General features: G+C 46.8%; 1 protein-coding gene across 1 annotated transcript in view; it reads left to right on the plus strand.

The window, feature by feature from the left end:
• Positions 1-14,089, plus strand: part of faf1 (Fas (TNFRSF6) associated factor 1) — a 53,072-nt gene that overhangs the window by 15,106 nt on the left and 23,877 nt on the right. Inside the window, exons 8-12 of the mRNA XM_076022920.1 lie at positions 3,351-3,437; positions 9,470-9,565; positions 9,726-9,849; positions 9,936-9,999; positions 10,087-10,168. Of these exons, the coding sequence (XP_075879035.1) occupies positions 3,351-3,437; positions 9,470-9,565; positions 9,726-9,849; positions 9,936-9,999; positions 10,087-10,168 (453 nt within the window). The remainder of the gene's footprint in view (positions 1-3,350; positions 3,438-9,469; positions 9,566-9,725; positions 9,850-9,935; positions 10,000-10,086; positions 10,169-14,089) is intronic.

A 14,089-nucleotide genomic window follows, 5' to 3' on the forward strand; every position in this document is an offset into this window, starting at 1 on the left:
TCTTTCCCTTACGCATGCTTGTCTTTAGGCATCTCAAGGCCCCCCTGCGGTGAAAATGAGGCCCAGAACTTTAACCTGCAAAGATTTGGACTCGCTTTGCCCGACGCCGACCACACTCCTAATATATTTACTCTCTGCCCGGGGAACTGGCGTCTTCCCTTTTCACCGTCGTGACTTCAGTGTTCAAACACGGAAATAAACGATTTTTTTGGAAAGCCCTCGATAAGAGCTACAGGTGCAAGTTTGGTCAGCAGGGAAATTTCAGTGGATCTGCAGGTAATCGCACAACAGTTTGCGCTCGACACTCGTAGACAACATCAACGACAACAGGGATCCGTATCCTTCCCCCGAAATGCTCCGAAGACACACAAACAACTTTTTCCTGCTGTCAAAGAAAGCACGATGCGACAAAGGAGTAACACCATATTCAGCCACACTGACTCCTCTCTCTCTGTCCATACTGTGTCCACTCGCAGACACATATGGACTCCACTACAGAGCATCTTTTTTCCCTCCCCATTCTCCCCTTTGTCTTAGTTGAAGACCAGCCAATGGTCCCTGCTTGTGCATATCAATGGCGATCGGGGTCCCGTCTTCTTGTTTGTCTTTGCCAAAGACTCTGGCTTTGCCTTGTGGCTCTCAGGGAGCTACCCTTGCCCCTCCCTCTTTTTTTTCTACTCCTCCATTCTCCTGCTCTCTCATTCCCAGTGTCTCCTCTCCTACCTTCTTTCTTCTCCATCCCCAGAGCGCAGGGCTTGTGTGGACCCTGATTGGCATTACCAGACAAGAGCGTGGGGGTAAGATGCTGGCTAGCATCTCGGCTAAGCTGGAGTGCAAATGTTTGCCAGGGACGTAGAGGGTAGAATAGGGATGGTCGCTGGTTTCGGGGTGTCCGTGACCAGACCAGTTGTCCTGGGGATTTCCCTCCTCTTCTGCCCCCCGGGGCTGGGGCTGGGGCTGGGGCTGGGGCTGGGGCTGGGCCCCGTCCCTGCACCGCAGCTGGGAGAGGCACACAGGGACCAACTGCAGACAGGGCTTCGGAGCTGAGAAAATGAAGGTTGGATGCAGAAGGCCATTGAATGAAAGGCATCTGGTGCCTAGGGGGAGGCAAAGAAAAGAGGAGCGAGAGGGAGAGCTTGTGACTGTTTAACGGAAACCTTTCCCTCCCTTTGATTTGCTTCCAAGGAGGGATTACAGGCAATTGGCATTTGCAATTATTGGATCATTAATTTTTGCTGTATCGCCCAGACGCCCAGTACCAGTCTAGCTAATTTTGTGTGTGAATCGTGCAGCCCTGCGGCATCGGTTCAGGAAATCCTGCATCAGTGATGTATAAATTAATCAGGATTTTTGCTCCATCAAAAAGATTCCAGATTATAATTTGTGCCTTTATGCCAAACGGGAGTCCAATAGCTACTTTCCACGTGGCCGTCCTTTGGTTCCATGCTCTAGCAAGCGACACGCCCGCTGTCATTTAGCAACATTCCAACAAGTGTGGGAGAGTTCAAAGTTCAATCTTAAATTTGTCACTCGGCGCCTCGGATTAAAAAAAAGAAAAAAAAAAGAGTTGTAAAGATTCGCTGCCGTCCCTGTCGTCGGCCTTGTGGCTCGTTCTTCAGACAGGGGGCAGTGTTTGACAGTATTGCACCCTGCGACGTGAACGACAACATGCAAGCACTGTTAAAACTACAAGCTGCAGCGAAACTTTGGCCGCCTAGAGAAGCTAAAATGGGGCACAGAGGAGAGAAAAATCCATCAGAGTGTCTTGGTTTCCGTTCACTCTTGATGCGGCTCTATATTGTTTGCCTGTATATTCTTGTGTGGTGTGGTTCCTGGGGTGGAGCAGCTCTTGTTTTGAGGAGAGGTCAGGCGGTCCTCTCCGTCTGTCCCACCTCCGCCTCCACCACCTGCGTCTCCGCCACTCACCTTCTCTCCATCTCGGCGGCGGGCATTAGTTTGTTGTTTCTCTGATGCTGCTTTAACCTCTGACAGCAGCCTCTTCATTACTAGTGTTGATGCCTCTCTTGGCCCCCCCCTCCGTCCCCATTCATCGGCTGGCTAGGCGGTCAGTCAAATCCCTGTAGTCCGGCTGGTCAAACACAGATATTACACTCTGTAATAACATTGGCCACCCGTTCTGACCCCAGTCTGCTATCCTGGCCATATCTCCTTCTCATAAGGATAGGCACTGAGCCGTGTGGTGTGGGATTTAGGACCTAAAGACAAAGGGTGGACTGTGCCACTCATTTATTATTGTTTTTTCTCAGCGAGTTTGTACAGTGAATGAACTTCTTTGTTCACAGTTCAACTTCAGTGAACTTTAAGTGGTAGGTTGGGCTGATAACTTAAGATCTTAATATAATTTCTCTAACCAACCCTCCTTGTGTTGTTCCCCCCCCACACTGTTTTATATATTTTTTTCCACTCTTTGTGGCCCCAGAAACATATTAAAAAGTGGAGGTGAAAACACCCAGGCGACACCTCCTCCAGGAGTCTTCCCTACCTCAGTGTTTTTCTCCTGACTCATGCTTTGGTTGCGTGTGTTTGTAGCGCTCTTTACGTTTCCACGTCCATGACCAGCAGCTCTGCATGTGCCCAAAGATACATCTCCCTCCATTGGTTTTTGCTAAGGCGGGATTTAAACCGTGTGCAGAGGGATCTGTGCTCCACAATTGACAGCTTTTTCAGCATCAGTGTCCAGCCCGGCGGGCCCGAAGGGCAGGATTGTGCTGAACAAATGCCGCAGAACCCACGGCTGCAAGCACTCAGACGCCGTCTGAGCTTTGATCAGCCACGGCTGGCGAACATCAGCCTGGCGTTCGGGCTTTAAACCAACAACCTAGTCGACAGTATAATGCGGCGCTTGCTGGGGCAGACGCTGCTGGCTGCTAACAGTTTAAAACCTCGGAATGTTATTAAGTGATGCAGATACAGCCGGCGCGCATGAATGGGAAAAGAGAAATACTGTTCATTTCAGAGCGTGGAGCTGTTGTTGCTGGGCATTAGCTGTGGCATCTGAAGAATGCTGATAACACCGCCGGCCTTTTTTTTTAAATTATTTTTTTATTTTCCTTCCTCCCCTTGACCAACTCTCTCCATTCGCTGCCTTCATCAGTCAAGCAATCAATCACGCAATCAATCGACTTCCGTCCTTATGTCGATTAGGATGAGATCATTTGCTATAGCACTTTATATAATGTCTTTTTTTTTTTTTTTTTTTTTAAATCAACAATTCACATTTCACTGCTTGAGGTGACTGTTTAAGGTCTTTTTTTTTTTTTTTACATCATTTGGTTGTCTCCATTCATTTTCTTTTAAATTAACTTATTTTTTTTGTTTTTTTTTTGCAGGTAAAAAGAAACGTTTCAGACTTGACCAACATCCCAGTCCGGCATCAACAGTGGGAGGGATGGCCAGCGTCAGCCTCAGACGACTCTGTAAGCAGCTCACACACATGCAAACACAATTCAAACCCTTTTATTGACTTTCAAATGCACGAGGGAAAAAATGCCACGCAGCAAAAAGCTAGTGGGTTGGATCCCTGGTGCTAGGGCCTTTCTGTGTGGAGGTAGGGTACATGGGTTCTCTCCTGTTACTCCGACTTCTTCCCACAGACCAAAAATATTTGAATTCTAATTGGGGTGTTGAAATTGTCTGTAGGTGCGAGTGTTTTTTTTGTCTTTCTATGTCTTCACCAGTGTGTTGCCGGCCTTCCAGCATCCCATGCAACCCTGATTGCAGGAGACGTGGGCATGGAAATTTAATGAATTAATAATGTTTTTATTTATTTTTCCTTGCATATCACGATACAAACAAAGCCTTAGCCTGTTACTGTACCATAATTAATGACTTTATTAACAGCAGTTACTATTATAACAGTAGTAGACTTTGAATGAAATCACTCGAATTATGTGACTTTAATTGGATTTGAAATTTGATCCCTTGGAACCTTTCGCATCCTCACAATATAATGTAATGCAATGTTTGCTTTTGGCTTGCGGCGCACCACCATGCATGCGATTTGGCCCTGAGAGGGTTATAAAAAAGAAAAGAAAGTGCAGGCACGCCTGCCCGAAACCATCTGTCAGAGGCATGAGAGTAAGATGTTCAAAGTAATTAAGATGTCAAAGACTGTTCCCGTCCTGTGTCCTGGATCTGTGGACACAGAATCGCACATCATTGAGTCCTGCTGACCTGCCCTGTCCCAGGGTCGCCGTTCCCAGCCATTCACCCTGCACACAGTCAAGCTGATCAGAAGCGTCTCTCATACTGAACCTTGAGGAACCTCTGACCCCCTTTGTCCCGGCCCTTCTTTGACAGCACATGTGTTCCCATGCTAATTGTATGTGGCGGTTTATCATGCTACATTTAGGAGCTGTTGTGCACACATTCTTGCGTCAACTCCTCCCTGATGTTTTCCTTTTAGATTTGTGTGATTGTCTTTCGACTCCAGGTTCCACTGGCTTTGCTTCAGTCATTTTGGTCTCTGTGGCGTTTATTACTCTGTAGTCGCTACTGTTTAGGTACCTGCTGCTACTGTAAAGTTTCCATTTGTTTTTATCGGTAATTGTTATTTAGGTTAATTTAGTGTCTTTTCTTTTATAGAGGTGGATGAATTTATGGATAGCTGGACTGAAAATAATCAAGCCATGAGTTGAGCTTTGCTTTCTGGCTAATTTTATTAGCTAGCCTTGCTAATATGATTGGATTATTAATACAAATAGTTAGGATAAAAATATATTTTTTGGCCTGTCAAATTTTTTGATATCTTCCTCTGAACCTTAGCTCAGTTTTCGGAGCTCAGCCAACCTCCAGCTTGCCACTGATGTGCTGTCGGTAACGGACTGAATATCATTGTGGCATCGCCGGACCGGGTGGCGTGTGGCTAACACACATCTGCTGCTGTTTCCTGGATGAGTAGATATTAAAAAAGCACAGACAGAAGTGTAATAAAGGCCGCCGCTCCAGCCGCAGCCCTCTTATTGAACAGTCTGAATGGTATTAACACAGAAAGCCCAGGGCTTGGCGGGCCTCGCAGGCGGGTAGAAGGCCAGTGTTCATGTTAGCTCATTAGCCCAGCCTCATCTCTCGGGGCCTGGGCCAATAAACATGGCAGCCAGGGGCCTGAGGTTACATCTGGCTTTTAATACACATGCAGTTGAACTGAGATTTTATTTCAACCTCACATATTTGTCTGTTTCTGCTTGCCTGATTTTATTTGTGCGTTTTTTAAGGGTCAGTATGTAAGAAGCAGCTTGACTGGTCCAGAAAGTAGCTTGAAAATGGAAAACATTTTTTAGAAAAAGATTCAGAGAAGCCCAGTTGCTGTCCACTCCAAGGGTTGCGTTTCTTATTGTTCCCTGGATTATTGAGAGACAGAGTTGAAATAGGATTAGCGTAGATAATGTTCATTAAAGCTCCAAGCAACATTTAGTGATCTCCTTGAAAAATTGAAGGTGAAAGGAAGTGACATTAGCAATACAGTGGGAAATTAAATAAAAATGGCTTGAACATTTTTCTCACGATCTCAAAATTATTATTTTGAAATCATTTGATTAAGGTTATTCAACATAACTCGGATATAATGACCTGGATAACCTGGATAGGGCCAATGAGAAGCCCAACCATTTTGTTTCATGGTAATGTCTTTTATATTTACAGTGTGTGTGGTTGCATTGCACCGTAAATGACCAAATAAATCTTTCTCCTTGTTATAGTGAAAACTATTTTCTTTTTCTGACCTCATGAAACAAACATCTGAGCAGTGCTTGAGACCCACGGACGTTCTGGTAAAACACCATCCTGCCGTCGCAAACCTGCTGTCTTCAGGATTTCTTCGCCGCCTGATTTGTCTCCGTCGTCCTGCAGTATCTCTCGCTACGTGGTGCAGCGGACCGTTCCCCGACAGTTTTGGACTGACAATATTTTCCCCACACTTGTCAGAGTGATTGACAGCCCGTGGGGCTATACTTATTACTGTCCCTCTTCTTCCCAGCCACCACCTCCCTGACATTTATGCAGTGTTTCATGCTGTTTGCTAATGTATTAATGCTGCCTAGCCTCGACTCGCGGGCCGCAGCCGCCTTGCATTAATGGAATCTTCCTTTAAGTTGATTGAGAAGGGGCTATGAAATCAGGGCTTTATTTAGGGGGGCGCGCTTGTGGGCTGGTAGTTTCCCTGGCAACAGGGCTCAGTAAGGCGCTCAGGCAGACCCCTCCCACCCTCCTTGAGATTGGGCGCCTTAAGGTGACATTTAGCAGTTTGTCTCACCGTCTTATTTTCTATCTGCTTTGTTTTCTGCTCTAATTGACACTTGCATTTCCAATAGTTGTGCCTTTTAATCGCTCGTAGGATCCTGGAATCGCAGTGCCTCTCTGATTGGACGGAGGCCGCTCGCCATCAGGTTAATCAGGTCACTGTGTGTCAACAGGTGCAAACTCTGCGTGCCTGATCCTGTTTGAAGCAGGGGCGAAGCATCCATCTAGTCAAGCGTTCATTTTTTTATGTTGCGTTTGTGCCATTTGCACCCAAAGTCGGAATGAAGTCTTCTTCACTTCCGCGTTCGCATTTTCTCCCGTCCAGTCTGCCCACTGCAGCCGCTCGCCGTTCCCTCCTTGTTACATCAGAAAGACCGTACGGCCGTTTGCTGTCGGTGCAGATGTCACTAGCAATTATCTCATGCTCGCCGCCAGACAACTAATCCAAACAGTGCCGAGGCTAGAAAAGAGGGAAAAAATGAAACACAGGAAGAATGAAAGAGGAGAGGAAGGGAACAGAAGGGAAGAAAGGGAGGGACGGGGGGAGTGGGAGAGAGAGAAAGAAAGAGAGAGAGAGAGAGGGAGAGGGAGAGAATTCCTTCCCCGAATTGGCCCCCGAGTGCTTAGAAGCTCAATGCAAGTGTTAATTAAAAGAATCCAAAAAAGAGGAGCCGGTTCCCTTTGTGTGGAGATGTGGGAGAGGGTCACGTGGGTTGGGGGGGGGTTAACCTCGGCCCCAGCCCCCCACCCCCCACCACCGTGCCCCGCGGCGTTTCTGCCTTGTTTCCACCTTTTTTCTTCTTCTTTTTTTTTTTTACCGCTGAGCTGCCAAGTTGCACCCATGCACCTCGACATCGGGAGGAGCTGTCGGGTCAAAGTGAGGAAGAGGATTGAGTGGCACTCGACTCACTCGCCCCTCCGCAGGCCCCACTCACCCCGAGTCCCGTCCCCTCAGCCGCCTGAGCCCGAACCCGCCCAGCCGCCTTTGACTGGGGGGGAAGTGATCGACTTTATTTCTACACTTATGAGGCTCTTAGTGCCTAAGCCTGTCATTGTTACAAGTGGGCGTAAAGGGTTTACGGGGATCCTCTCAAGAGCCGACGCTAAGATTCCCACATTGGGTCGCCAGCCAGTGGGAGAAAAGTCATCGGCGGGACCCACTCAGACCCGTACGTCCACGTCATCAGGCCGCGAGTCTGGAAACTCATCCCTCAAGCCTGTCACTCTGTCCCCCCTCGAAGCCACACTGTCCATGTCTCTGGTTGGAAAACACACCAGAGGAACAACAAGAAAACACATTGTGATCCGTCAAACACGGCCCCAAGTGCTAAGCAGGTTAGATTAGAGTTACACCAGCACCGGCGAGGCAATCCAGTTAAGTGTTCTCCGTAGGTGTTCCAGTTGGTGTTCCAGTTGCCGCTCGGCTGTCCTGTAATCGTCATGATTGGAGATTGCCAGCAAACACATGAGAAAGTGTTTCTTCCTGGCTTACTCTTTCTGATATAGTTAGAAAGTTTCAATGACGTGTGTTCTTTCCTTGACGGACGGACAGACAGACGGTTGGATCCTCGACCCTGTGATGTCATCCCTTGTCCGTGTTGTTTCTGCTGCGCGCGGAGCTCTGCTCGCATTACGTTACAGCAGAGAGAAGAAAAAATAATATTCCCCAGGATATTATGCATTCTTGAGCCGTCAGGGGAGAGACTGTGTTTCTCATCTTCTGGTGGGAAATAAATAGAGTGGTCGGTGCAAGAATCAGTCTGAATGTTGGGTGTGTGTGGTTTTTTTTTTTCAACTTGTAAAATCATTGTTGCTCATCTGAGACCTGCTTATCTTTGTCTTGAGAAAAGCTGTTGGTGGAAAAAAACATACATAGTTTCACAGAATTACAGAAGACATGGAACATAATTGCATGTGGACGAAAAAAAACAACAAATTCTCCAAAAGTCCCATTAGTGCCATGATTAAATTCCTAATTAAAATGTCTTATTTCTTTTTTTGCAGAACTTACCACTAGGGATAAACTTGTCGATTTGCGGTCATATCTATATTAGACTTGCAAATAAATATAAAATAGTAATAACTCTATCATAACAAATATGTGGTATACAAATAATCTACAAATTTACTAGACAAACGTGCATCCTCTGTTGCCGCATGTGGTCTTACTGCACAACCACTCGGTCAGCGCTGCCAAAAAACTCTCCTGGTTTTTGTGCAAATATTTTGCTCTCAGGCCTGTTGAACACCAAGCAGATAAGAGTCGGTGGGTGTGAAAAGAGTGAAATAATAGACACCAGATATTCGAGTCTTTACCAGTGGTGGCTGCTCAGCGGCGCAGTGCTGCAGAGTCCATGTTGCCGACGTGGTCCAGTGGTTACACTGTTGTCTCGCCGCAATGGAGTCTGAGGCCAGCGTGAGGAGCAGCTCTGCCCTCTGAAAGAGACGCACACAGGGCGACTCCCGAGCAACGCTCCGCCGAGCCCCTTTCAGACTCAATTGGCGTTGCATGTAATCGTCTCCTGATTCTAACGCGTCCAGCTGCTCTTTGTGTGTTTCTCCACACCTGACAATGTGGCAGATCACAGGAACGCCGCAGGCGACGGGCAGTCTCTCTTCCTCTTATCGGACCCTGACCTCATAGAAGTTCAATCTCCCAGAAAGGACTCTGCAACGCTTTGCTCGCTCTTTAACGATTAGCACGCCATTTTTGGACAAATGGCTGATACAGGCTTTGATTGCACATCTTTAAAAAAAAGAATGAGAATAAAGAAAAGAAAAGGCAGTGTGGTTTCTGTTTCACGTTACACCCTGTTCACGTCCCTCGAGCTCTCAACCAGAAGACAGCGGCTGTAATGAGTCCCTGCTGAACTCTGACATTATCAGTGCGGGCTTTCGTTTTGCTAGCTCATTAATCACCTTGTATCTTAATACTAATCACAGTGATAGCGGTCTGTATGTTCAAGACAGCTTATCAGCGTCCCATAAGTGAGGTGATAGGGTGCTATGATGAGCTACAGTCTCAAACGTGAAGACGTAAAATGTAGAACTTGGATGTTGGTTGTTTAATTTGCTTAGTTCTGAATTAATTTCACCTTTGTTACAATAGGAGCTATCATGACTAAAATCTCCCTGATAAACTGAACTTGATTGTATTGAACTTGATCGGACTCTGTGTGTAATCAGTCTTCCCTGTGTTTAATGCCTCCAGATGACGCTGGCTGTCTCCGGGATCAGCTATCCTTGCCATCACCTGAGTGTTTGTAGAAGGTCCTCTCCAGCCAATTCCCAGGAGCCCACAGAAGAGGTATATACTCTCAAAGTCTCCCTCCGATGGTTTTTGGCGTAGATTAATTACTGTGGGATGCTCCTTATCCGTGGTAACCCCTTGAAATGAAATGCTTCCTCTGAGATTTGTCCATTAGCATCAACCCAGACTGATTTTTTTTTTTTTTTTTTCGTTCCAGTGTGCAGATGTCCACATGGTCAGCGACAGCGAGGGGGACGATTTCGAAGACGCTCCAGAGTTCGGCGTGGACGACTCGGAGATGTTCGGATTAGGCTCTTCTACCTGTCGAAAATCACCTATGAGTATGTGGCATGGCCTCTGGTTTGAAAACTTGGGAGCAACAGTTTAAATTGCAGCGAGACACATTTATTTATTTCTTCCCCCCTAGTGCCAGAAAATAGCGAGAACGAAGCTGATGCCTTACTGCACTTTACTGCCGAATTTTCTTCAAGGTGAGAAAAGTATCGGCTGCTTCTTTCTTCATTTTAAAACAAAGCTCCGTCATTAAACTCTGTAGCTGTGTGCTGTGTGTCCTGCAGGTATGGAGAGACTCACCCCATGTTCTACATTGGGTCTTTGGAGGCAGCATCCCAAGAAGCCTTCTATGGCAAAGCCAGAGATGTGAGTACGCTCAGTGGACGTTCACGCAGCACTGTAACAAAATCCTTCATTCTCCTCCCTTTTTAATTTTGCCTCTTTTAATTTTCGCCTTATTTGTAAGACGTGAGACCCTGATGTCGCCGATGTTGGCTCATCCCTCAGCGCTGATGTCACTCCGGCTTGGGCCTTTGCTTTTTTAAGCAGTTTTCTTTGCTTAAGACAACACAGGAGGCGAGCGCCGCAGACTGAGCAGGATATTATTCACTCTGCCTGTCAAGGGAGATACTGTGTAGCGCATATCTTGTCCTTCGTTACTTGAGCTGCCGGGAATTTCGAAAGAAATTCACTGTTACACTCGACTCGGTCGATGCCTGGCCAACTTTCTTTCTTTTTTTTTTTTTAACCAGTCCACAGCATTGATGAGTGTCTCTTCTTGTCCTCGACAGAAGGTTTAGTTTTTGCTATGTTGTAAAGGTTAGACTAAAAATGCAATGAGAAATGTAAAAGTTAATGCATTACATGCATTTGTGTAGTTTACGTTGAACCTTTTTTATTGTTAGAACTATTTTTATTTTTTTTTACCCATTGTAGCCCGAATGTCTTTTGCAGGAATTACAGAAACGCTGCCAATTAAAGTGCAGGGGAAAAAGTCCACTTAACTATTATATTTAAGCATCGCCTCCTCACTCATCGCGACTTGTCTCTCCGTTTCGCCGCGTGACAAAGGTTCATCAGCCGCGCCATTTCCTCGCATCCCCACGGTAAATTTTCACCCCGACAGCTGAGGCTTTATTTTTAGCTGTCCATCCCCTCCGCTCATCACCCGCCCCGCACACCCCTCCTGTATTTTTGGGGGGGCTTTTGTAGTTTTAAGGATGCTTGTATCAACTGACAGCTTGTGCGGATTACAGCCTTATTAGAGTGTGAGGACACAGCAAGATGTTTGGGGTTCACATCACCAGGCACACAGAGACGGAGGGAGGATGGGGGATGTGGAGGAGGAGAAGAAGAAAAGAAACAGGCCGGTGAGCACAAAAAAAGGGGCGAATGAGGGGGAAAAAAAAGGGAGAAAAGCGCGAATTGAAGGCGGGAGTATGTTGCGACATAAGTTGAAGGGATATAGTTTGTGAGAGGAGCGGAGATGGAGGAAACCTAAGAGACGCCTGGCATCCCGCCGGCTCCCCAGCTGATCTCCTCTCCTAAGCCACCACAATATGGCCGGCGGCTCCCTGGTACTCCCACTCCGCACTGAACCACCGTCATCCCTGCACAAAATAGTGTTTTCATTTTCCCGCCGGTCTGTAGTTTTATATATATATATATATATATATTCCGGGTGAGCTCGATTTAGTTCGCCAACTGTGCCGTGGTGAGAACGGCTTTCGGGAAGCCGGGGATTTTTTTTTTTTCTTCTCTCCTTCTCTCTTGAATACAGAAGCTATTTTATCTCTTCACTGTTTGTCCTGTTTTGTCACCGCCGTCCTAGACAACGGGCCAAAACACGCCGCATTCGACGCTCTCATTACACTGTAACATATGGCTCCGTCACGCCGGCCCCTTCCAGTATCCATCCATCCATCCGTCCATCCGTCGAGCCATCCGTCGAGCCATCCTGAGCTTTTTGCTCCCGTTGGAAGGAGGAGGAATCAAGTCTTTTTTCTCCTGTTGTGTGTCCTCGACGTACAAAAAAAAAAGGCCCCTTTTTATTAAAGGGGGTTTTGGAATGGGGCAGATTTGACTGAAGGGGGAACAGGGTTTATAAACAGAGGAATCAGTCTCACTCTGTCAAAGCCGGAGAGAGGCTAATCACTAAGCAAAACACTACATTTGATGAAGTGTTTCTGAAGGTGTGTGTGTGTCTGTGTGTGTGTGTGTGTTGGGGGGGTGGGGGGCGGACCGTTGTGATAGGCTCAATCCATCCTTAATGAAAATGCTTTTGGGGGCGGCCAGAGCTGAGCTGAGCTGAACTCTCGTGGGGATCAGTGGTGAGTCGGAGCGGACAGAGAGATAGGCCACCCATCACTGGCGGCCGATCCGCACTAAATCCCCATCAACGCCGTGGTTAATCACTCTAACCCCGCTCTCCACTCCTCTCCGCTGTCTGCCACACACAAAGACACATCAAAATTCATAGCCTCCTCTGAAGAGGGGAGTTTTTTGCGGGGATTTATCTCAGCCAAGTACCTGCCTGAAAAGCTCGGCCGCAGCCTCGCCGAGAGAGGAGAGCTCCGGTGAATGGCGCTGCCGTATTGATGCATCTGCCAGCTTCCCGGCTCGGAAATCAGAAGCCGCTGCGGAGGTTTTGAGAGTTTGTGTCGCGAGCAAATACTTTGTTATAGGTTCACAAAATTGGAGTTTAACTAGGAGTGCGTGAACCAGAGCAAAACTGCACCCCTGTTTTATGTTATTTTACATGTGTATTGATTTACTCATAGTCCTACTTACCTACATGAATCACTCTGCTAAATTAAGATTGATTAGATATGTAGTGAAAGCAGGGAACCTCAAACCTTTAAAACTAAGTTAAATAATTAGAAAAGCTGGCGGAAAATAACATTACCCTTTTCAAGCATGTGCCCCCCTTTTTTGGCTCTAAATCTCCATATTACCTACAAGTAGAAATGTTCTCGCAATAAGGATTTATTATGTCAACATCTGTGAATAGTTGCATCTGATTTGCACCAAGGAATTTCTACTGAGCGCCTCAAACAGCAGTCTGGACGGCTCAATGTGAAATCTCGATGCATCCAACACAGTGTTGCTGCCGCTGGGAGGTGAGGCGCCTTTGGCTGGACAGGGAGCTTCTTGTGTGGTTGCTCTTCAACCTGGATGTGTTTTCCCAGTGTGTGTCTGTGGTCATTAGATCAGTCATTTGAGCTCTTCATTTTGAAGTGTTTGCTTTTCCAGACTGAGCCTGCCATCTGTAAAGGAATCAATATCCGTCCTCACTCTCCTGCCTGCCTGCCTCCCTGTGGCTCCCTCGAGCGCCGTCACCCACTTCCTCTTCTTCTTCTTCTCCTTCGTGTCTTGTGAAACATTGTACATGCCTCTCTCAAACGCGCACAGGTGTGTGCTCATGTGCTGGTACATTTGCGTTTTAATTTTTGCTTTCAGTAGCAGCGCATTTTTAAACAATTTAATTTAATCTACGGTGTTTTAGCGTGACATGCTTAAAAACGCTGTTTATGCCAAAACAGAACTTAATTCTTTCTGGCAAATCATTCCAGAATCAGTTAAAAAAAATATATATATATTTTTTTTTTTACATTTTTTGGAACTAGCTGTTTTCATGCAATAAAAGCTTCCTGTACGGCTAAAAAAACCAAAACCTATAGTATAGTTTTATACCCTGCTTACATCGTTTTTTGTTTTTGATGACCAGATAATAAAAACCACACAGGTACAAGATATGTGGTGGCTTTATACATTGAGATTTTTTTTTCTCTAATACAACGTGATGTGCAGACTCGACCCCCTTCCCTCGGGGTAAGACGATCGCTGGTTAAACAGCCGACACCCTCCCACTGCTTTGAACATCCGGCTCAACACACACAAAGCCGGCTCGGACTCAGGTGAACAGGTGTGTGGAAGGGCCAATGCGCTCACTATCTGGCTCAGGTCAGACCCAGTAATTTAGCTAAACGGAGGCCTTCGTTCCTCCCCGCTCAAGCAGGCCACACAAAAGGGAGCTGACTTGAAAGCGGGCGGCGGACGGATAGTTTAGCTAAGACGGCCGAGTCCAGTTTGCCCCAAAATACCCACTTTGATGAGTCTTTACACTTGCTCTAATTGAGCATGCACGCTCGCATTGCGCTGCTACGAGCGCGCGCGCGCGTGTGTGTGTGTGTGTGTGTGTGTGTGTGTGTGTGTGTGTGTGTGTGTGTGTGTGTGTGTGTGTGTGTGTGTGTCTGTGTGTGTGTGTGTGTGTGTGTGTGTGTGTGT

Source organism: Nelusetta ayraudi, unplaced genomic scaffold (assembly GCF_046127955.1).
Source record: "Nelusetta ayraudi isolate G7.1 ecotype Tasmania unplaced genomic scaffold, CSIRO-AGI_Nayr_v1 ptg000013l, whole genome shotgun sequence".
In the NCBI taxonomy this organism is placed as follows: domain Eukaryota; kingdom Metazoa; phylum Chordata; class Actinopteri; order Tetraodontiformes; family Monacanthidae; genus Nelusetta; species Nelusetta ayraudi.